At 44.0% G+C, this 25,029-nt stretch overlaps 1 protein-coding gene and 1 pseudogene across 6 annotated transcripts in view; one reads left to right on the top strand and one right to left on the bottom strand.

Annotated features, from left to right (window-relative positions):
* The window catches only part of LOC100989340 (E3 SUMO-protein ligase RanBP2), a 65,638-nt gene extending 56,507 nt beyond the window's left edge, over positions 1 to 9,131 (bottom strand). For 4 of the 6 annotated variants that reach the window (XM_055107465.2, XM_055107461.2, XM_055107463.2 and 1 more), the window contains exons 1-2: positions 8,890 to 9,131; positions 170 to 237 (exon numbers count right to left, since the gene is read on the bottom strand). In XM_055107465.2, the coding sequence (XP_054963440.1) occupies positions 170 to 237; positions 8,890 to 8,961 (140 nt within the window). In that variant the 5' untranslated portion in view covers positions 8,962 to 9,131. The remainder of the gene's footprint in view (positions 1 to 169; positions 238 to 8,889) is intronic. The other 2 variants (XM_055107462.3, XM_055107464.2) reach the window with 2 other exon arrangements.
* Positions 9,132 to 12,974: 3,843 nt separating this feature from the next.
* Positions 12,975 to 16,026, top strand: LOC100977843 (large ribosomal subunit protein uL16-like; annotated as a pseudogene).
* The last annotated feature ends 9,003 nt before the right edge of the window (positions 16,027 to 25,029 follow it).

Raw genomic sequence — 25,029 nt, 5'->3', positions numbered from 1 at the left:
TCAATGGAATCTAGGCTGGTCCTTAGCATCAGTCTGAGTGATAAATCCCTTATTCTAGAATACACTTAGGAAGAACTACTAAGAACATATTTTTACCTATTTCAAAGAAGAAAATGAGAAAAGGCATTGATTTAAAAAAAAACAAATACATGTTACAGTTTGTACTTACTTTTTAGCAAGATCATATTCTTTAGCTTCATAATACAGCTTTGCAAAATAGAATCCTTTTATTGACTTCTAAAAAAAATTAAAAGTTGTTTTACTTTTCATACAGAAATATTTTCCAACATTTTTTCAAAAGTAGTAAAAATCTGTCCTAAGTTGATGTTCAAATATGCCATTTTCATTCACTTAAAAGTTTTTTTAAAGGCTGACAAATGCATAATTCCATGTTTTATAATTTCCTATCACAAAACAAAAAATAGAGCTGGGTGCAGCGGCTCATGCCTGTAATCCCAGCACTTTGGGAGGCCGAAGTGGGCGGATCACCTGAGGTCAGGAGCTTGAGACCAGCCTGGCTAACATGGTGAAACCCCGTCTTGACAAAAATACAAAAATTAGCCAGGCATGATGGTGGGTGCCTGTAATCCCAGCTACTCGGGAGGCTAAGGCACGAGAATCAGTTGAACCCAGGAGGTGGAGGTTGTAGTGAGCCAGAGGTTGCAGTGAGCTGAGATCATGCCATTGCACTCCAGCCTGGGCGACAGAGCGAGACTCCATCTCCCAAACATCATCATCATCATCATCATCATCATCATCATCATCATAAATAAGCTGGGTGCAGTTGGTCACACCTTTAATTCTAGCACTTTCAGAGACCAAGGTGGGAGGCTAGCTTTGAGGCCAAGAGTTTGAAACCAGCCTGTGCAACACAACAAGATCCTGTCTCCAGGGGGGAAAAAATAGCCAGGCATAGTGGAGCATGCCTGTGTTCCTAGCTACTCAGGAGGCCAAGGAAAGAGAATCACTTGAGCCCAGGAGGTTGACACTGCCGTGAGTTATGACTGTGACACTGCACTCCAGCGTGGGTGACACAGGGAGATCCTCTCTCTAAATAATAAATACATAACATACAAAAAATAAATTCAAGAAAGCAAGACAAGCAGACAACAGAAGTTAAGAATTTTCATCAGACTTGGAAATCTTGGAAACCCTGTGGTACCACTCTCTCACTTAACAAACAAAAGAAACCAGCTTTCTTTGGGGAGGAAAGGTATTCCAGAAATCTCTTTTCCTACCATGTGTAAGCCTCTATGGGAAAGAATAAGTAAGTACTTAGGATCTATTAAGGCACTGAGGATTCCCTGGTCCATGTACTGTTCTCTCTACAGATCAGATCAGTATTTTACAGTCAAGGAGTCAAAAAGGCAGAAATAAATATTGAATTCTTCAAATAATAAACAAGGTCCACAGCCTGGCTCCTTGGTTACATAAACTCCAAAGTCCAAAATGCTGATGCACACCAGGCTGGGTGCGGTGGCTCACACCTGTAATCCCAGCACTTTCGGAGACTGAGGCGGGCGGATCACCTGAAGCCAAGAGTTCGAGACCAGCCTGGCCAACATGCAGAAACCTCCTTTCTACTAAAAATACAAAAATTAGCTGGGCATGGTGGCACACCCCTGTAATCCCTGCTGCTTGGGAGGCTGAGGCAAAGAATCGCTTGAATCCGGGAGGCAGAGGCTGCAGTGGGCCAAGATCGCACCACTGCACTCCAGCATGGGCAACAGAATGATTCCATCTCAAAAAAAAAAAAAAAAAAAATGCTGATACAACCAGAGTATGTTCCATCCATGTGATAAAGAGTATACAGCTACTCAAACATCTTATTTTTGAAATTCCAAGACCCCAGTGAATGTCCAAAACGATGAATAGTACCAAACCAGGTTGCCATCAATCGAAACATGTTTCCTGTTTGTGTCCTCCACCCACAAATTTAATGTCTTGTCCATCTCAACTAAGCACTTATCACACACTGTGGCTGTAACTTTTGCAGTTTGGGGTGTCACAACAAAACTAGCACAAATTTCTTTTTCCTTCTTCACAATTTCATGGACAAAAGACTTGTTCTTACCATAGATCTTAGCAACTCCAGTATATGATCTTTTTTCTTTCCTAAGTCAAAAACTCACCTCTTCACTTAAAGGAAGCACTATATGGCTTTTCTCTGGCATATGTGAACTGCCAGCATCGCTACTCTTGCTCTTTGGTGCCATTTTAAATAAAATAAGGGTTACTTGAACACAAGCGCTGCAATACTCCAACAACTGATCTGATAACTGAGACGGCTAGTATGTAACTAGCGGGTGGCGAGCACATACAGCATGAATATGTTGGACAAAGGGATGACTCGTGTCCTGGGTAGGACGGAGCAGGAGGCCGTGAGATTTTTATCATGTTATTCAGAACTGTTTGCAATTTAAAACTCATGAAATGTTTATTTATATAATCTTCCATTCAATATTTTTGGACCACGGGTGACGCAGCTAAGTAAAACCACGTAAGGCAATACTGTGGATAAGAAGGGACTACTGTACCAGCAACAAACAATCAGAAAAGGAAATTAAGAAAGCAATTCCATTTACAATCGCATCTAAAAGAAAAAAATGCCTGGGAATAAATGTAAAAAAGGAGGTGAGAGACTTGTATGCTTAAATTACAAAACGTTGCTCAATGCCAGGCTAACACCTGCAATCCCAGCACTGGCGACAGAGCAAGACTCCGTCTCAAAAAAAAAAAGAACTATAGCAATCTTAACAAAAATAATACACAGCAATCAGGACAGCACGTAAAGGAACAAGGCTTGTTCCCCCCTTCCTTTTTTTTTTTTTTTGAGATGGAGTCTTGCTCTGTCGCCAGGCTGGAGTGCGGTGGCTCGATCTCAGCTCACTGCAACCTCTGCCTCCCGGGTACAAGCTGGGACTATAGGCGCACGCCACCATGCCCAGCTAATTTTTGTATTTTTAGTAGAAATGGGGTTTCACCATGTTGGCCAAGATGGTCTCGATCTCTTGACCTTGTGATCTGACTTCCTCCACCTCCCAAAGTGCTGGGATTACAGGCGTCAGCCACCGAGCCCGGCCAGTTCCCCCTTTTCAAAATGAAGAAATAGATTCAAGGTACAATGCCAAAACATAATAGAAAAATAATTCCATTACCTTCTTTGCTTCCAACTATGTTATTAAAGTAGACAATCTTAAGATAATTAAACAACTTTACAAATTATTCTTCTATATGATCTTTTGCCTCTAACCTGCTCACTTTACAAGGGAACTGAAGCTCAAGCAGGTAAATGCCTTGTTTAAAGATATACAGCTAGGAAGGAGCACAGCCCATGTTATGTAAACAGGACAATATCTGATTCAAGCAGTACTTCTTTACATGACAGCAGATGTCACTATAAGCAAATACCTGAATTCACTTAAGCTGCCAAATATCAAGAACTGATGCAGGGCTGAAAACAGGAACAGTAAGACCCTAAGAGATGCCACGTCATCTCTATCTTGCACAGTAAGATATAGATGTAATTGTAATTGTCCAAAACTTAGTATTTGTGGCCTACTTTTTCATTATGCAGTTCTAAATTTCTCTTTTTTTTTTAATTCAGATGGAGTCTCACTCTGTCGCCCATCTTGCACAGTCAAATGAATCTCCCTCCCCCTAAAATCCTCCAAAAACCCATCTGATCAGCTGTTCTCAACAAACCCATCTGATCAGCTCCAAATCTGTGGAGTCCCAACAAGGGTGAAGGCCGTGATTATACAGGACAATGAGGAAAAGTCTAGATACTGAACCATGAGTTCCCCAATCTTCTTCCCCTGGAACATAAGGGTAAGGAAATCTCTCAAAAGGCAGAACAAACAAAAGAGGAGAATAAGAGAAAAATTAGAGAAACTCCAGCTTTCAGGTAAACATCATTAAAAAAAGGGTAAGAAATGGTCTAAGAAATAATACAAGAAATGCTACAGAACTGAAAGAAATGAGTTTCCCAATTGAAAGGACACTTCCAGAAAACCTTTAAGTTACCAAGAACAAGAATCTCATGGGACTCCTAACAACAGAACTTCTAGAAAATGGAGCAATGCTTTCAAAATTGCGAAAAAAAATTATTTCAAACTCAGAATTCGATAACCAAATGATCAACTAAATTAAGTAAAGACGTTTTAAAGACATACCATTAGTTTCAAGACCAGCCTGACCAACATGGTGAAATCCCATCTCTACTAAAAATAGAAAAAATTAGCCGGGCGTGGTGGCACACACCTGTAATCCCGCTACTCAGGAGGCTGAGGCAGGAGAATCGCTTGAACCCGGGAGGCGGAGGTTGCAGTGAGCTGAGACCATGCCACTGCACTCCAGCCTGGGCAACAGAGCAAGACTCTGTCCCAAAATAAAAACAAACAAACAAAAAAACCTCTCATCTACTTTTCCTCAAAGCAAGTGAGACTATGCTACACCAAAACAAAGAAAGTAAATGAAGAGGACATGAGATATAAGAAACAAAGGGTCTAACTCAGAAAAAAGATGAAGGGAATTCTCAAACTGATGATAAAGGGAAGTCCCAAGCAGCTGTGTAGCAAAGAGGAAGAAAAACCAATCCTGGTTGGAGAAGTCAGTTAGTAAGGGTATTCCAGGTAGACAGACAATCAATCAATCAATCAATGTTTTAAGCTGCAATTGATGGGATTACGTGACCAGTTTGACCACATTTGAGGGTGTAAATTGCTGAGTTTAAGTAAGCAAGTAGTAACACAACATACAAGCAAACCAAAAAATAAAGCAATTATTCAGTCCAGGAAAAACAAAACTGCACAACAAGGGCAATTCAAACGCAAAAATATTTACCTTATATTTATATAAATGTTAAATATTCATTTAAACAAAAACTGCAATAACAGTACTGAAAGAATGAGGGGCAAACCAAAGTGTCTGAGGACAGTTTTGGAGGAGCATAATAGCCAGTACAGAATGTCTAAAATGGGGCCCGGTGCGGTGGCTCACGCCTGTAACCCCGGCACTTTGGGAGGCTGAGGCGGGCGGATCATGAGGTCAGGAGATCGAGACTATCCTGGCTAACACGGTGAAACCCCGTCTCTACTAAAAATACTAAAAAATTCGCCGGGTGTTGTGGCGGGTGCCCGTAGTCCCAGCTACAGGCTGGGGCAGGAGAATGGCATGAACCCGGGAGGCAAAGTTTGCAGTGAGCCGAGATCGCGCTACTGCACTCCAGCCTGGACGATAGAGCGAGACTCCATCTCAAAAAAAAAAACAGAAAAGAAAATGTCTAAAATGGGAGAAAGGAAATTAAAAATAACAAAAGTATATACGTGTGTTACTCAGAAGTATGAAATATAGATGTAAAGGGCAGAAAAAACAACTAACAGCTGTCAAAGGTGCCTGCCTGTAGTCCTAAGTACTCAGGAAACAGAGGTAGGAGGATCATTTATGCCCAAAAATTTGATGGCAGCCTGGGCAACACAGCAAGACCATATTCTAAAAAATAAATAAATAAAAATAAGAGCTGTCAAGTAGCCTTTGAGAAGCAGGAATCAGCTGCAGAATAAGAAATCAACTTGACAGAACATAGAAAAACTAAACAGAAGCCATCTGGAAAAAGAAAAACTAGAAAAAGAAGTATATTTTTTTCTTTTTTTCTTTTTTGGAGACAAGAGTCTCGCTCTGTCACACAGGCTGGAGTGCAGTGGCGCAATCTGCTCACCACAACCTCTGCCTCCAGGGTTCAAGCAATTCTCCTGTCTCAGCCTACCGAGTAGGTGGGACTACAGGCGCTGCCACCACGTCCGGCTCATTTTTGTATTTTTAATAGAGACGGATTTTCACCATATTGGTCAGGCTGGTCTCTCGGCCTCCCAAAGTGCTCGGATTACAGACGAAGAATATTTTTAAGAAGAGCAGAAGCACATGTGAGGGAGTAGAAAAATGGCAAAACAAGAGGAGACTAACAAATGAAAGCACAATGGAAGACTAGAAAGATATGATATACAGACGCATCATCACACTTCAAAACTCAGACATTCTAGAAAGCATGGGCAGTTCACAGATGGCCAGCCTCTGCCAAACTAGGGGAGAATACTAACCTCTTTATACTCTTCACAGCCACTGCCTCTTCTCCCTCCATTCTTTACCTTCTATCCAAAGCACCCTGTTTTGTCATTTCACTCAAACCTAACTTCACAGAATAGCTTCACATGTTCCAAAGTTACTCACTAGTTAATCCATATTCCGCTGAAATCCCCAGGTTCTAATGTAAATGACTTTCAATTTGGGGGGGGGGGGGGAAGACTCTGTAAGTGTAAGAGAGGTGGTCATAATAACCAATCCTCAAAATTTTGCCACCACTCCACTTTATTTAATGGAAAAGTTATGTAGTTGAAAGAACATTCTAACTTCTGTCTAGACCAGTGGTTTTTAATCTTTTGGAAGCCAAGGTCCCCACTAAGAATCTCAGAAAGGCTCTAAACTTGCTTTTTTTTTTTTTTTAAGCTTGTTTAAAAAAAAAACAAAATCAGGCTGAGCAGAGTGGCTCACACCTGTAATCTCAGCACTTGGGGCCAAGGCGGGAGGATCACTTGAGCCCAGGAGTTGGAGACCAGCCTGGGTAACATGGTAAGACCCCGTCTCTACATTAAAGAAAAAAGCCGGGCATGGTGGCGCATGCCTGTAGCTGGCATGCCTGTAGTCTCAGCTACCCAGGAGGCTAAGGTGGGAGGATGGATTGAGCCCAGGACGTCAACGCTGCAGTGAGCCACGATCCCGCCACAGCACTCCAGCCTGGGAGATAGAAAGAGACCTTGTCTCAAAAATAAAATAATGGCCGGTGCAGTGGCTCACGCCTGTAATCCCAACACTTCGGGAAGTGGAGGCGGGGAAATCACTTGAGCCCAGGAGTTCAAGAACAGCCTGGGCAACATGGTGAAACCCAGTCTCTACCAAAAATACAAAACAAAACAAAACAAAACAGCGGGTGTGGTGGGTACACCTGTGGTCCCAACTACTCGGGAGACTGAGGTGGGAGCATCGCTTGAGCTGGGGAGGCGGAAGGTGCTGTGAGTCGAGATACCGCCACTGCATCCAACTGGGTGACAGAGTGAGACCCCACCTCAAAAAAAATAAAATAACACAAAAATTAAAGTCTTTAATTTCAGGAGTTACAGGAACCCTCAATTAAGGTCTGTTTTAGACTCTATCATCACATTCATATTTATACTATGCTAGCAGTTTGAAATTACAATGTACAAGTAGATATCTATCCTCCTTCTCTGGAGGAATAGACTGTAACTTACTCCACTGTTCCCAAGAGAAACTAAATCAGACCCACTGCCAAAATTCTGCTGCACTATCTATTTGACCCTGAACAAGTATCTTAAATCTCTACAGGTCTCAATATCCACGGGGCTGCTGGAAGCGCAAAATAAGATAACCTATGCTTAGTTACGATAAGAGACACAATTATGCTACTATTATAATCATGGTCATCCGTGAGTTTCCGGGTTGTTTTTGTTTTTGTTTTTTTGGAGTCTCCCTCTGTCGCCCAGGCTGGAGTGCAGTAGCGCCATCTCGGCTCACTGGAACCTCCGCCTCCCGGGTTCAAGCGACTCTCCTGCCTCAGCCTCCCGGGTAGCTGGGACTACAGGCATGCGCCACCACGCCCGGCTAACTTTTTTTGTATTTTTAGTAGAGACGAGGTTTCAACATGTTAGCCAGGCTGGTCTCGAACTCCTGACCTCAGGCAATCCGCCCTCCTCGGCCTCCCAAAGTGGTGGGATTACAGGCGTGAGTCACCGCGCCCCGCCAATATCCTTTTAACATCAACAATAAAAAGTGACTTGTAGCTAACATTTAGTGCTATGTGTCAAGCAATACCCTAAATGTTTAAAATGGATCATCCTACCAAATTCTATTAATGTTACAACTCCATCTATGGATGAAGAGTGTAATTGGCCCCAAATACCCAGCTTATAAACGACAGTGCTGTGATTATTCAAGCCAAAGCAAACTGACTCAAGATTCTGCGCACATCCACCTTTAATAGCTTCTTCCGTCACTCTTTAGATCCAATTACTAAAGTCTTACTGAATCCAAAATAGATCACATTATTTACCTGTAAAGAGGAAAAATACCCTAAAAACATTTGTGGAAAAGGTTAAAAATTGTAAGCCATACTAACGATTTGTAAGAACTTTAGAATTTTTTTTTTTTTTAAGCGAAGGCAGCTACCAAAGTATTCCAGGCGGGGAGGGGGGCGAGGGAGGTGAGTATGAGGAGTGGGGTGGAGTTGGACCCTTACAAAGGGACAGCGACAAACACCTCATACTCAAAACAAGGGGACTCTCCGTGTCATTTGCGCCGTCGGGCCATTGCAAATGTCCGCGCTGAGATGCCTACCTTGTCACTCGACACAGCTACCAAAGCTCACCCGGAGCTGCGTCAGTCCCCACTGGGTTCCTCCAAGCCAAGGAGGTAGGACCTCCGCCGCAGCATATAAAGTAAATGTCCAGGAGATGGGAAGAAACCCGCCGATACAGCACCCGGGTGCCCAAGCCCCCCGAAAACTAGGCCGCGCGGGTACTACGCGGCGCGCAATAGGCCAGAAAGCCCGGGCCAGGGCGGGCCCACGAGCGAGCACCGTCGGGAACAAGCCGGGAGAAAGAGGAAGCGCCGGCGCCAACGGTCTCCCGCCCACCGCGGTCCCCCCAGGACTCTTCCTGCGCTTGCCAGCGCCACGCCGCCCACAGGACTGCGCCAGCCGGCGGGCGCCTCAACAGAGCGCGCCAGGGAGCAGCGCCCATCGGAAGCCATGATGCCTGAGCCGCGCGAGGCCGCCGCCCGGCCAGGTCGAGGCCGTTGGTCTCTTCGAGACCCACTCACCTGTCGAGGCGACGGGGTGGAGCCCTGCACCGAGGCGATGTACCGCTCCACGTCGGCCTTGCTGCGCCTCATCGCGCCGCCAACCTAGCTCCGGAGGCGCGTGAGACCAGCGCTCAGCCCCGCAGCAGTCGCCACTTCCAAGAGGAAAGCGACTGCAAACCAGTGACGCAGCTGCGTAGCCGGCGGAGGACAAACCGACGCACTTGCGTACTGCGTCATCACTGTGCGCCACGTTGGCGACGTCGGCGCTCGAGCTGCACTCGGCCAGGCTCTTGGCAGCGCCGTGTGCTCTGAGGGTGTGTCTTGGCAAGCCGGGATCAGATTTCGGCCGCCAGTGTCCACAGCCTAGGGCGTAGATTTCCAGCAGATAACAATTTGCGTGAAGGGCTCTTAAGCGTTTTTGTTCACTTGTTCTAAATTATAAGTGCGCAATGCATTGGAAGAAAAAAGCACTCAGGCCAATTTGGTGAACGTGTAAATTGGAGCAAAGTTTCTGGAGATGACTGGTTAAATACGTTGCATCGGACATGTGTGAATACTAAAGCATACATTTTTAGATTCATATCTTATTAAATGAGGGCCGGGTGTGGTGGCTCACGCCTGTAATCCCAGCACTTTGAGAGGCCACGGCGGGCGGATCATGAGGTCAGGAAATCGAGACTATCCTGGCTAGCACAGTGAAACCCCGTCTCTACTAAAAATACAAAAAATTAGCCGGCCGTGGTGGCGGGCGCCTGTAGTCCCAGCTACTCGGGAGGCTAAGGCAGGAGAATCGCTTGAACCCGGGAGGCGGAGGTTGCAGTGAGCCGAGATTGCGCCGCCTGGGCGACAGAGGGAGACTCCGTCTGAATTTAAAAAAAAAAAAAAAAAAAAAGGGGGAGATTTAGAACTGCATAATGAAAAAGGCCACAAATATTAAGTTTTGGACAATTACAATTTTTTAAACAGTCATCTCGGCGGGGGATTGGTTCCAGAACCACCGTCTTATGCCAAAATCCACGCATTCCGCCGGGCGCTGTGGTTCACGCCTGTAATCCCAGCACTTTGGGAGGCCGAGGCGGGGGGATCACCTGAGGTCAGGAGTTCGAGACCAGCCTGGCCAACATGGCGAAAGCTCATCTCTACTAAAAATACAAAAAATTACCTGGGCGTGGAGGTGGGCCCCTGTAATCCCAGCTACTCGGGAGGCTGAGGCACGAGAATCGCTTGAAACTGAGAGGCGAGGATTACAGTGAGCTGAGATGGCGCCACTGCACTCCAGCCTGGGCGAGAGTAAGACTTCCAAAAAAAAAAAAAAAAAAAGAAGAAGTCCGCGCATTCTCAAATCCCGCAGTCAGTCCTGCGGGTGGAACACTTAGAGGAAAAGTCAGACCTCTCTATATGCAGGCCCCTTCAATACTGTGTTTTCTGTGGGCTTATAAGTGGACCCAGGCAGTTCAAACCCATGTTATTCAAGGGTCAACTGTGTATATAGGAATAGCCATTCGCCTGGCACAGTGGCTCAAGCTGGTAGCCCCAGCACTTTGGGAGGTCGAGGCGGGAGGATCCCTCGAGTCCAGGAGTTCCAGGTTACAATGAACTGTGATAGCCCCACTGCATTCCATCCTGGGCACCAGAGTGAGACCCTTGTCTCAAAAAAAAAAAAAGGAAAAGGAATAGCCCCCCCAAATCTATATATATATTTCACTAGCAGAATAACAGAACATACTAAAATTTAACAGTAATAATGTCAAGATTTTGAGCCGTCTGTATTTTCCAAATCTTCAAAAATGTCTATTTTGGGAATTTGGATATTAAAATCTTACTTTTAAAACAAAATTTAACAAAACATTTTTAATAGTGAGAACCTTTTAGATTTTAAAAGCTCACATTTGTGTAAACATTACAGTCTTAATTATGTGGACAAATATCAAATGCGTTGACATTTTTAACTGGAAATTTGGGCTATTTTGGTTGTGGATAATTTTTTATCCTTTTTGTTTTTCCATATTTTCTAAATTTTGATATAATGAACAAGTATTGCCTTTCTAAAAAAGGAAAAACAGCATTTTGTTTTGTTTTATTTCAACCATATTGGATGTGAATAAAAGAAAAGAAAAATATGATTCTGAGCTTACCAGTGTGTGTGACCCACATTAACACAAATGACATGTAAAGAAAATCTAGTTTGGAGTGGAAAATCCTATTTTAGGTAGTTGATTTCTTTCACTTGAGGTACCATTTATATATCCATGTGGGGTTAGCCTAGTAGGAAGATGAAATGGTAGGACAAAGGTCTTAATGGAAGTCAGTAGTTGTGGCACGGTTCTGAGGCCCAGCTACTCCAAAGGCAGAGGGGGAAACATCCCTTTAGCCCAGGATTGGAGACTGCAATGAGTTATGTTCATGCCTTTGCACTCCAGCCTCTGGAAGAGAATGAGATTCCTATCTCTAAAACGAAAAGAGGGCCAGGCACGATGGCTCACGCCTGTAATCCCAGCATACTGGGAGGCCCAGATGGGCGGATTGCTTGAGGCCAGGAGTTCAAGACCAGCCTGGCCAACGTGGTGAAACCCTATCTCTACTAAAAATGCAAAAATTAACTGGGTATGGTGGTGCACGCCTGTAATCCCAGCTTCTTTGGATGGCTGAGGCACCAGAATTGCTTGAACCTGGGAGGTGGAGGTTGCAGTGAGCTGAGATCGTGCCAGTGCACTCCAGCCTGGGCGACAGAGCAGACTCTGTCTCAAAAAATAATAATAATAATATTTAATTAATTTAAAAATAAAAACCAAAAGAGAAGATCTGATGGACTTAGAAGTCATATGTCTCAGGTGATAGGTGAAACCACAAGTTTGCCTTGAAAAGTGTGTTGATAACAATAGCCATAGCTGACAAGTACTTGCTGTGTTCCAAAGCTCTTTCTGTTAGCACTTCATTTGTATTAACTAATATCATTCTTCCACCAACTTTGTAAGGGTACTGTTATTATCCTCAGTTTTTACAGATAAGGAAAGCAAAACACAGCCAGGCACCATGGCTCATGCCTGTAATACAAAACTTTGGGAGGCTGAGGTGAAGGATCACTTGAGCCCAGTAGTTCAAGACCAGCCTGAGCAACATAGCAACACCCTGTGCTTACAAAAAAAAAGAAATTAAAAACTAGCCAGGCATGGTGGTGCATGCCAGTAGTCCCAGCTATTTGGGAGACTGAAGCAGGAGGATCTCTTGAGGCTAGGTGTTGGAGGCTGCAGTGAGCTATGTTCACTCCACTGCACTCCAGCTTAGGTGACAGAGAAAGACCCTGTCTCAAAAAAAAAAAAAAAAAAAAAAAAAAGGAAACCAAGAGAATGAGCACTGAAGCAACTTGCCCAAACATACTCACCTAGTAAAAATGGTATCATTAATCCATTTATGTTGAATATATCGAAAAGGAGTGCCCAAAGAGAGAACCTTCTTTTTCTTTCTTTCTTTTTTTTTTTTTTCGAGACGGAGTTTCACTCTGTGGTCCAGGTTGGACTGCAGTGGCGCAATCTCGGCTCACTGCAACCTCTGCCTCCCAGGTTCAAGCAATTCTTGTGCCTCAGCCTCCTGAGTAGCTGGGATTACAGGTACATGCCATCACACCCGGGTTATTGTTGTATTTTTAGTAGAGACGGGGTTTCACCATGTTGGACAGGCTGGTCTTGAACTCCTGGCCTCCAGTGATCCATCTGCCTCGGCCTCCCAAAGTGCTCGGATACAGATGCCCGGCATCCACCGCGCCCAGCATCCAAAGAGAGAATCTTCTTGAGGAACTCAAAAGACTTTTCTCTTTTGGATAAGCAGTTCATATTTCTGCATTTATTAGGGATTTTCACATTTTACTTCATTTTACACTACATTTTTTTTGTTCAGTGGTATAACATTTTCACCAAGGCACTGAAAATTCCATTTGCATTAGTGTCCGATGTCATATATTCCTACCATGTTGCAAATACAGTTCATTTGTCCAGCTTTATTGAGGTATAATTCACAAATGAAAATTGTATACATTTACTAGGTACAACATGATGTTTTGCTGTCCAAGCATACCTCATTTTATTGCACTACATTTTATTGTACTTCACAGATACTATGTTTTTTACAAATTGAAAGTTTATGCCCACCCTGTGTCAAACAAATCTTTCTGCATCATTTTTCTTTTTTGAGACAGAGTCTCACACTGCCACCCAGGCTGGAGTACAGTGGCACGATCTCAGCTCACTGCAACCTCGTGTGGCAGGCCAGGTCTCACTAATGCAGACTTCCATAACAACTGTTTCAGTAATGACTGAATGAAGTTAAATACTAAAAGCCAGTGCCCTTATACAAAGGCTGGGATGTAACAAAAGGCCATCAAAACTTTTGCCTAAGCCTGTCCTGGGCCTTAAAGCATGACAAAATAATGAAGGAATTTTTTTTTTTTTTTTTGAGATGGAGTCTTCCTCTGTCACCCAGGCTAGAGTGCAGCAGCAGGATCTTGGCTTGCTGCAACCTCTGCCTCCCAGGTTCAAGTGATTCTCCTGCCTCAGCCTCCTGAGTAGCTGGGATTACAGGCATGCATGACCACACCCGGCTAATTTTTGTATTTTTAGTAGAGACGGGCTTTCACCATGTTGGCCAGGCTGGTCTCGATCTCTTGACCTCGTGATCCACCCACCTTAGCTTCCCAAAGTGTTTGGATTACAGGCATGAGCCACCGCACCCAGCCCATAATGAAGGAGTTCTCAACAGGACCCATTTAGGATTAAACCAGTTTTATTGCGGGTCTGAAGAAACTCCCCAGGTCTCCACAGACAAGTTTATTGGGGGTCTGAAAGAACTCCCCAAACCTCCGTGACTTAGCGGGAGGCAAGATAAGGGTAATCACCCCGGCACCGAGGGGGAGCTTGCAGTGAGCTGAGATTGCGCCACTGCACTCCAGCCTGGGGGACAGAGTGAGACTCCGTCTCAAAAAAAAAAAAAAAATCACCCCAACATCTAGACCAATTAGATTAAGTAAATTTACTGAGGCTCCGGAGGGAGGTCTTCAGGACTCAGACCTTAGTTATATATTAAAAGAAGTTAATCACTTACGTCTTTAGATGAATGCACTTATACGTAGACATATAGCTTAGAAGGTAGATAAGCTCTGGAAAACTTTGTAATTTTGAGTTGGTCTGGCGATAATTTCCAGGCCTTCTTGCTGTAACTGGTTGCAGAAATAAAAACTCTCTTCCTCCCGAGTTCATCTGCATCTCGTTATTGGGCCATGAGAAATAGCAGCCCGACCCTCAGTTTGGTTGGGGAACACTCCGTCTCCCAGGTTCAAATGATTCTCCTGCCTTAGCCTCCCTAGTAGCTGGGATTACAGGTGTGTGCCACCACTCCCAGCTAAATTTTTTTGTATTTTTAGTAGAAATGGGGTTTCACCATGTTGGCCAGGCTGGTCTCGAACTCCTGACCTCAAATGATCTGCCCGCCTCAGCCTCCCAAAGTGCTGGGATAACAGGCATGAGCCACCGTGCCAGCCTCAGCACCATTTTTCCAACAGCATGTACTCACTTCATGTCTCTGTATCACATTTTAGCAATTCTCACAATATTTCAAATTTTTTCATTATTATAATATCTGTTATATTGATCTGTGATCAGTGATCTTTGATGTTACTTATTGTAATTGTTTTGGGGTACCGCAAGCCATGCTCATACAAGACAGCAAACTTAATTGATGAATGCGTGTGTTCTATCTGACTGCTTCACTGACCCACCATTCCCAGTCTCTCTCCCTCTTCTCGGAGTTCCCTGTTCACCTAGAGACAGCAATACTGAAATTAGGCACCTTAATAACCCTACAAGGGCTTCTAAGTGTTCACATGAAAGGAAGAGTTGCATGTCTCTCACTTTAAATCAAAGCTAGAAATGATTAAGCTTAGTGAGGAAGGCATATCAAAAACCAAGATAAGCCAAAAGCTAGGCCATTTGTCCAGAAAAATGATTCCTTTCAAATTCTGCTGCTCATTGACAATGCACCTAGTCACTCAAGAGCTCTGATGGAGATGTACAAGTAGATTAATGTTTTCCTGCCAGCTAACACAGTGTCCATTCTGCAGCCCGTGGATCATGGAGCAATCTTGACTTTTAAGTTTTTTGTTTTTTTGTTTTTGTTTTTGTTTTTGTTTTGAGATGGAGTTTCGCTCTTGTCGACCAGCTGGAGTGCAGTGGCGCAATTTTGGCTCACTGCAACCTCCACCTCCCAGGTTCAAGCGATTCTCCTGCCTCAGCCTCCCGAGTAGCTGGGATTACAGGCGCTCGCCACCACGCCCAGCTAAGTTTTGTATTTTTTTTAGTAGAGATGGGGTTTCACCGTGTTGGGCAGGCTGGTCTCAAACTCCTGACCTCCGGTTTAAGTTTTAAGAAATGCATTCCTCTTTCTCTTAAGTGCGCCACTGAAGATCCTGGTATCGCCATGGGCCGCCGCCCCGTCCGTTGTTACCGGTATTGTAAGAACAAGCCGTACCCAAAGCCTCAGTTCTGCTGAGGTGTCCCTGATACCATCATTCTCATCTTTGACCTGGGTCAGAAGAAGGCAAAAGTGGGTGAGTTTCCACTCTGTGGCCACATGGTGACATGTGAATATGGGCGGCTCTCCTCTGAAGCCCTGGAGGCTGCTTGAATTTGTGCCAATAAGTACATGGTAAAAAGTTGTGGCAAAGACGGCTTTCATATCCGAGTGCAGCTCCACCCCTTCCATGTCATCTTCATCAACAAGATGTTGTCCTGTGCTGGGGCTGACAGGCTCCGCGTATGCGAAGTGCCTTTGGAAAGCCCCCGGGCACTGTGGCCAGGGTTCACATTGGCCAAGTTATCATGTCCATCCGCACCAAGCTGCAGAACAAGGAGCATGCGATTGAAGCCCTGCATAGGGCCAAGTTCCAGTTCCCTGGCGGACAGAAGATCCACATCTCAAAGAAGTGGGGGCACCATCAAGTTCAATGCGGATGAATTTGAAGACATGGTGGCTGAGAAGCAGCTCATCCCAGATGGCTGTGGGGTCAAGTACATCCCTAGTCGTGGTCCTCTGGGCAAGTGGCAGGCCCTGCACTCATGAGGGCTTCCACTGTGGTGCCCCCTTTCAATACTCACCAATAAATCCTCCTTCCTGTCCACCTTAAATTTTTTTTTTAAAATGCATTTAGTAATGTTACAGCTGCCATAGATAGGGATTCCTCTGATGGATCTGATCAAAGTAAATCTGGAAAAGATTCACCATTCTAGGCGGCATTTAAAACATTCATGAATAGGCCGGGCCCAGTGGCTCATGCCTGTAATCCCAGCATTTTGGGAGGCTGAGGCAGGCAGATCACCTGAGGTCAGGAGTTCAAGACCAGTCTGACCAACATGGTGAAACCCTGTCTCTACTGAAAATACAAAAATTAGTCGGGCATGGTGGCGTTCACCTGTAATCTCAGCTACTCAGGAGGGTGAGGCAGGAAAATCGCATGAACCCGGGAGGAAGAGGTTGCAGTGAGCTTAGATCACACCACTGCACTGCAGCTTGGGTGACAGCAGGCACGCACCACCATGCCCAGCTAATTTTTGTTATTTTTAGTAGAGACGGAGTTTCACCATGGTGGCCAGGCTGGTCTCAAACTCCTGACCTCAGGTGATCCTCCCACCTCAGCCTCCCAAAGTGCTGGGATTACAGGCATGAGCTACTGCACGTGCCCTATGTTTTGGTTATTAATCCCTTGTCAGATAGATAGTTTGCAGATAATTTCTCCCCTTCTGTGGGCTGTCCCTTCACTTAGTTGATGTTTTTTCCCTTGGGGTGCAGGAGCTTTTTAACTTAATGTGATCCCATTTGTCCATTTTTGCTTTGCTTGCCTGTGCTTTTGAGGTATTACTCAGGAAATCTTTGCCCAGACCAATGTCCTGAAGAGTTCTCCCAATATTTTCTTGTAGTAATTTCATAGTTTGAGGTCTTAATTTTAAGTGTTTAGTCCATTTTGATTTGATTTTTGTATATGGTTAGAGAGAAGTCTAGTTTCTTTTGCGTATGGATATTCAGCTTTCCCAGCACCATTTATTGAAGAGACTGCCCTTTCCCCAATGTATATTCTTGACACCATTGTTATAACGAGTCCACTCTACTGTGTGGGTTTGTTTCTGGGTTTTCTGTTCTGTTCTAGTGGTCTATGCATCTGTTTTTATGCCAGTACCATGCTGTTCAATTACTGTAGCTCTGTAGTATAATTTGAAGTCAGGTAATGTGATTCCTCCAGTTTTGTTCTTTTTGCTCATGATAGCTTTGGCTATTCTGGGTCTTTTGTGGCTTCATATAAATTTTAGGATTATTTTTTCTATTTCTTTGAAGAATGTCATTGGTATTTAATAGGGATTCAATTGAATCTGTAGATTGCTTTGGGTAGCATGGACATTTAAAAAATATTGATTCTTCCAATCCATGAACATGGAATATTCCTCTATTTATTGGTGTCCTCTTCAATTTCTTTCATCAGTATTTTATTGTTTTCATTATAGAGGTCTTTCACCTTTTTGGTTAAGTTAATTCCTAGGTATTTTATTTTATTTGCAGCTATTGTAAATAGGATTACTCTCTTGATTTTTCAGATTTTCTGCTGTTGGCATATAGAAATGCTACTGATTTTTATATGTTTGTTTTTTATCCTCCAATTTTACTGAATTTGTTTTTCAGTTCTAATAGTTTTTTTGGGGGAGCAGGTCATTAGATTTTTAAAATATAAGATCATATCATCTGCAAACAAGAATAATTTGACTTCTTTCTGATTTGAATGCCCTTTGTTTCTTTCTCTTCTCTGATTTCTTTCTCTTCTCTGATTTCTTTCTCTTCTCTAATTTCTCTAGCTAGGACTTCCAGTACTTGTTGAATAACAGCGGTGAAAGTGGGTATCCTTCTCTTGTTCCAGGTCTTAGAGGAAAGGCTTTCAGTTTTTCTCCATTGAGTATGATACTAGCTGTGGGTCTGTTATATATGGTTTTTATTATGTTGAAGTATGTTCTGTCTATATGCAGTTTTTTGAGAGTTTTTTTTTAAATCACAAAATACATTGATTTTCCCATCTCAGCCTCCTGAGTAGCTGGGACTACAGGGGCATGCCACCACACTTGATTAATTTTTTATTTTTAGTGAAGGTGGAGTCTTGCTATATTGGCCAGACTGGTTTCAAACTGTTGGCCTCAACTGATTCTCTCACCTTGGCCCCCCAGCGTGCTGGGATTACAGGCATAAGACACTCACTGTGCCTGGCCAAGATGTTGAATATTATCAAATGTTTTTTCAGCATCTATTGAAGTAGTCATATCATTTCTGTCCTTTATTTTGTTGATATGATGTATTACATTGATTGCTTTGCATACACTGAGCCATTCTTGTATCCCTGGGATAAATCCCACTTGGTCATGATAAATGATCTTTTTTAACGTATTGGTGAATTTGCTTGCTAGTATGTTGTTGAGGATTTTTGCATCAACGTTTATCAAGAGATTGGCCTGTAGCTTCCCTTCCATTCCCTTCCCTTTCCTCCCCTCCCCTCCCCTCCCCTCCCCTCCCCTCTCCTCTCCTCCCCTCCCTCCTTGCTTTATATATCTGGGTGCTCTAGTATTGGATGCATACATATTTGTAATTGTTATAGTCTCTTGATGAATGGACCCTTTTTTCATTATATAATGATCTTCTTTGTATTTTTTATAGTTTTTGTCTTGAAATCTATTTGGTATGATGTAGTATAGTTACGTTGGCTCTCTTTTGGCTTCCATTTGCATAAAATATCCTTTCCCAATCCCTTTATTTTCAATCTATGTGTATCTTTATAGGTGAAGTGTGTTTCTTGTACGCAACAGGTTGTTGGGTCTTTTTTTTTTTTTAAATCTATTCTGCCACTGTGTCTTTTGATTGGAGAGTTTAGTCCATTTATATTCAATATTATTACTGAAAAGTGAGCACTTAACTACTTCAATTTTGATACTTGTTTCCTGGTGGTTTTGTAGTCCTTCTTACCTACCTACCTTCCTTCCTTCCTCCCTCCCCTCCCCTCCCCTCCCCTCCCCTCCCTCCCTCCCTCCCTCCTTCCTTCCTTCCTTCCTTCCTTCCTTCCTTCCTTCCTTCCTTCCTTCCTTCCTTCCTTCCTTCTTGTGAAGGTGATTTTCTCTGGTGGTATGTTTTAATTTCTTGCTTTTTATTTTTTCTGTATCTGTTTTAGGTTTTTTTATTTGAAGTTACCACAAGGCTTGCAAATATCATCTTATAATTTATTATTTTAAACTGATGAAAACATAACACTGTAAAAACAAATCAGCAAAGAGAAAACTAATAAAAATTCTACACTTTACCTTCATCTCCCCACTTTTTAACATTTTGTTTTTTGTTTTTATATCTTATTATATTGTCTATATCTTGAAAAAACGTTGTTATTTTTTGATAGGTTCATCTTTTAGTCTTTTTTTTTTTTTTTTTTTTGAGATGGAGTCTTGCCCTGCCGCCCAGGCTGGAGTGCAATGGCATGATCTTGGCTCACTGCAACCTCCGCCTCCTGGGTTCAAGCGATTCTCCTGCCTCAGCCTCCTGAGTAACTGGGATTACAGGTGCGTGCCTCCACGCCCAGCTAATTTTTGTATTTTTAGTAGAGACAGGGTTTCACCATGTTGGCCAGGCTGGTCTCGAACTCCTGACCTCGTGATCCACCCGCCTCGGCCTCCCAAAGTGCTGGGATTACAGGCGTGAGCCACTGTGCCCTGCCCTCATCTTTTAGTCTTTCTACTCGAGGTATGAATAGTTTACACACCACAATTACAGCGTAATCATATTCTATGTTTATGTGTGTACTTACTATTACCAATGAGGTGTTTTTTTTAACCTTCAGATGATTTCTTATTGCTCATTAATGTCCTTTTCTTTCAGATTGAAGAACTCCCTTTAGCATTTCTTGTAGGACAGGTCTATTGTTGATGAAGTTCCTCAGCTTCTGTTTGTTTGAGACAGTCTTTATTTCTCCTTCATGTTTGAAGGATTTTTTCACTGGATAATACTATTCTAGGATAAACGTGGGTTTGTTGTGGTAGTTGTTGCTGTTGCTGCTTTTCAGCTCTTTAAATATGTCATGTCACTCTCTCCTGGCCTGCACGGTTTCCACTGAGAAGTCTGCTGCCAGATGTATTGGAGCTCCTTTGTATGTTATTTGTTTCTTTTTTCTTGCCACTTTTAGTATTTCTTCTTTATCCTTGACCTTTAGGAGTTTAATTATTAAATGTATTGAGGCAGTCTTATTTGGGTTAAAGCTACTTGGTGTTCTATAACCTTCTTGTACTTGAATATTGATATATTTCTCTAAGTGAAGAAAGTTCTCTGTTATTGGCTGGGCGTGGTGGCTCACACCTGGAATCCCAGCACTTTAGGAGGCTGAGGCAGACGGATCACCTGAGGTTGAGAGTTTGAGACCAGCCTGACCAACATGGAGAAACCCCATCTCTACCTAAAATACAAAATTAGCCCAGCATGGTGGTGCATGCCTGTAATCCCAGCTACTTGGGAGGCTGAGACAGGAGAATCACTTGAACCCAGGAGGCAGAGGTTGCGGTGAGCAGAGATTGTGCTATTGCACTCCAGCCTAGGCAACAAGAGTGAAACTCCATCTCAAAAAAAAAGAAAAAGAAAAAGAAAAAGAAAATTCTCTGTTATTACCCCTTTGAGTACACTTTCTACCATGATCTCTCTTTTTATCTCCTCTTTAAGGCCTGTAACTTTTAGGTTTGCCCTTTTGAGACTATTTTCTAAATCTTGTAGGCATGCTTCACCCTCTTTTTTCTTTTTTCTTTTGTCTCTTCTGATTGTATATTTTCAAATAGCTTGTCTTCAAACTCACTAATTCTTTCTTCTACTTGATCAATTCTGCTGTTGAGAAACTCTGATGCATTCTTCAGGATGTCAATTAAATTTTTCAGCTCCAGAATTTCTGTTTGATTCTCTTTAATAATTTCAGTCTCTTTGTTAAATTCATCTGATAGGATTCTGAATTCCTTCTCTGTGTTATCTAGAATTTCACTGAGCCTCCCCAGAACAGCCATTTTGAATTCTGTGTCTGAAAGATCACATATCTCTGTCAGTCTGGGATTGGCCACTGGTGCCTTATTTAGTTAGTTTGGTAAGGTCACATTTTCCCGGATGGTCTTAATGTTTGTGGATGATCGTCAGTGTTTGAGCATTGAAAGTTTAGATATTCATTTTTTAATTAATTTTTTTTGAGACAGGGTCTCACTCTGTCACCCAGGCTGGTGTGCAGTGATGAGATTGCAGCTCAATGCACCCTTGACTTGCTGGGTTCTAGCAATCCTCCCACCTGAACCTCCCAAGTAGCTAGGACCACAGGCATGTGCCACCACACCCAGCTAATTTTTGCATTTTTGGTAGAGATGGGGTTTCACTTGTTTCCCAGGCTGGTCTTGAACTCCTGAGCTCAAGCAATCCACCCACCTTGGCCTCACAAAATCCTGGGATTACAGGCATGAGACACCATGCCCGGCCTGGTTAGATAATTTATTATAGTTTTTGCAGTCTGGCTTATTTGTTCCTGTCCTTCTTGGGAAGGCTTTCCAAGTATTCAAAGGGAATTGAGTGTTGTGATCTAAGATTTTGATGACTGCAGCTGTATCTGCATTAGGGTGCACCCCAAGCCCAATAATGCTGTGACTCCTGCAGACTTGAAGAGGTACTACCCCAGTGGTCTTGGGTAAGATCTGGGAGAATTCCCTAGATTACCTGGCAGAGACTCTTGTTCTCTTTCCTTGCCTTCCCCCAAATAGAGTCTCTCTCTCTGTCCATGCTGAGCTGACTAGACCTTGGGGAGGGGTGACATATGAACCCCTGTGGCCACCACCACTGGGACTGCACTGGGTCAGACCCAAAGCTAGCACAACACTGGGTCTCACCCAAGGCCTATGGCAACCGCTGCCTGGTTACCGTTGTTGTTCCCTCACAGCGCACAGGCTCTACTCTCAGCAGGTCGTGAATCCAGCCAGGCTTACAGTCTTCCTCTCAGGGAAGTTCATTCCCCCTATTTCCAAGTATGTCCAGAGATATCATCCCATCTGGGAGTCAGGGCCTGGGGTTGGAAAACTTAGGAATCTATCTGGTGCTCTATTCTACTGCTGCTGACCTGGCACCCATGCCACAAGACAAAGTCCTTCCACTCCTCTCTCTCCTTTCCTCAAGCAGAAGGAACCTCTCCCTGTGGCCACCACAACCCCAGGCCCACAGTGAGTACTACTTGGCTACTGCCAGCATTCACTCAAGCCCCAAGAGCTCTTCAACCAGCTTCTGGTGATTGCTGCCAGGCTGGGTCTCTTCTTTGAGGACAAAGGGCTGCCTCTCGCCTAGAGCAAGTCCAAAAATGCCAGACAGGAGCCAAGGCCTAGAATCAGGGACCCCAGGAGCCCACCTGGTGCTCTATCTCAGTGTGGCCAAGCTGGTACCCAAGCTGCAAGACAAAGTCCCCTTTACTCTTCCCTCTCCTTTCATCAAGCAGAAGGAGCCTCTCCCCATGGCCACCACAGCTGGGAATGCACTGGGTCACACCTGAGGCCAGCATGGCACTGCGTCTCACCCAAGGCCCACAGTGGGTACGGCCTGGCAACCACTGATGTTTACTCAAGGCCCAAGTGCTCTTTAGTCAGCAGTTGATGAATTCTGCCAGGACTGGGTTCTTCCCTTCAAGGCAGTGGGTTCCCTTCCAGCCCAGGGTGTGTCCAGAAATGTCATCTGGGAGCTAGGGCCTAAATGGGGGCCTCAGAACTCTGCCTGGTGTCCTATTTTACTGTGGCTGAGCTGGTATCCAAGTTGCAAGATAGAGTCCTCTTTACTCTCCCCACAGAAGAAAAAAGTCTTGGCCAGCCATGGTGGCCCATAGTTGTAATCCCAGCACTTTGGGCCACCGAGGCTGGAGGATTGCTTTAGCCCGGGAGTTTGAGAGCAGCCTGGGCAGCATAGTGAGACCCCTGTCTCTACAGAGAAAAATAAATTAGCCAGGCATTGTGGGACATGTCTGTAGTCCCAGATACTTGGGAGGCTGAGGTGAGAGGATCACTTGAGCCTGGGAGGTCAAGGCTGCAGGGAGCCATGACTGTATCACTGCATTCCAGTTTGGGTGACAGACCAAGACCCTGTCTCAAAAAAAAAAAAAAAAAAAAAAAAAAGAAAAGAAAAGAGTCTCTCCCACAGCCATGCTACCCCAGCTGTACTACCTGGGGTGCTGGGCTCTCAGCCACCCCATCTGTTGTCTCATTAGGTTATGTGCACCCAGAATTCACTGGCTCTGAGCCCAAAAAAGCATAGCACCAAAATTGATAAGAAATTGTAGTCCTTGTGGCCTGGACTGCCTTTTAAGTTTAGTGCCCTAGGACACCAGGGCACTTTGGCCCATGGTGGCAAGGCTTGCTGGAGTTCAGGTTCTGACAACTAGGATGGATAATTCCCTTCTGGCTATGGCTGGTCTAAATGCTTCCTCCAAAGCTACCTGATGAATTCTGCCCTGTGTTGCTTTCCGATGTTACAGAGAGGCACTGAGTTCCAAGGCAAAGTCTCACAATCACTGCACTCTCCCTCCCCAAATCACACAGATTCTCTCTTGTCATGAGGCTGCTGCTACTACTGGGGATATGGGGGAAAGGTGGCATCAGCAATTCAAGACTGTCTTTCCTTCCCTCTTCAGTGCCTCTTTCCTTGATATAATGTTAAAAACCAGGTACTGTGATCACTCATCTGATCTTTGTGTCTTATAAAGGTGCTTTTTTATGTAGATAGTTGTTCCATTTGGTGTTCCTGCAGGGCAGAGGGTTGGGATGATGCTTGCTGGAGGGTTCTATTCAGACATCTGCTCTGCCTTCTCCTCTAAAAGCTCACTTTTGAAAAAAGTGGTACAGACCAAACCCCACCTGCCCATGGAAAAGGAGGAACTAGGTGGTAAGGAAAAAGGTGCACAAAGTGGTGATCACTTTAAAAAATATATATAATTGATACAGTTATTTTCAGTATATAATCGTATAGAAAAGTTGCCCATTTGGGGGGTGTATAGTTCTTTTTTTTTTTTCTTCTTCTTTTTTTTTGAGACGGAGTCTCACTCTGTTGCCAGGCTGGAGTGCAGTGGCATAATCCCAGCTCACTGCAACCTCCACCTCCCGGGTTCAAGCAATTCTACTGCCTCAGCCTCCTGAGTAGCTGAGATTACAGGCACGCACCACCACGCCCAGCTAATTTTTGTATTTTTAGTAAAGACGGGGTTTCACCATGTTGGCCAGGATGGTATTGATCTCTTGACCTTGTGATCCACCTGCCTTGGCTTCCCACAGTGCTGGGATTACAGGTGTGAGCCACCACACCCAGCCAGGGAGTGTATAGTTCTACAATTTTTTTTTTTTTTTTGAGATGGAGTCTCGCTGTGTCGCCCAGGCTGGAGTGCAGTGGTTCAATCTCAGCTCACTGCAACCTCCACCTCCTGGGTTCAAGCGATTCTCCTGCCTCAGCCTCCTGAGTAACTGGGTTAGCAGGCATGCACCACCATGCCCAGCTAATTTTTGTATTTTTAGTAGAGACAGAGTTTCGCCATGTTGGCCAGGCTGGTCTCAAGCTCCTGACCTCAGGTGATCCACCCACTTCGGCCTCCCAAAATTCTGGGATTACATGTGTGAACCACCTGCCCAGCCAGTTCTACAAATTTTAAGACACCTATGTCCAGATTCATGTAACCACTACCACGGTAAGGATACATAGCAATTCCAACATTCTAAAAACTCATTCATGTTATTACTTTATAGTTATATCTTCCACTCACCCCCTTACCACTGATTACACACTATATACCATATAAATGGAATTATATGTTATGTAACCTTTTGATACAGGCTTCTTTCACTCAGCATAATGCCCTGGAAATTCATCCAAAGTTGCTGCTTGTAGAAATAGTTTTTGTTTTCATTGCTGAATAATATTCCACAGTATGGATATACCACTCATACATTTACCATTTGTAGGACATTTGGGTTGTTGCCAGTTTTTGGTGATTATGAATAGAGCTTCTGTAAACGTTTGTATAGAGGTTTTTCAATGGACATAGTTTTAATTTTTCTAGGA

This window comes from Pan paniscus, chromosome 12, assembly GCF_029289425.2.
Source record: "Pan paniscus chromosome 12, NHGRI_mPanPan1-v2.0_pri, whole genome shotgun sequence".
Classification (NCBI taxonomy): domain Eukaryota; kingdom Metazoa; phylum Chordata; class Mammalia; order Primates; family Hominidae; genus Pan; species Pan paniscus.
This window is presented reverse-complemented; position numbering and strand designations above follow the sequence as displayed.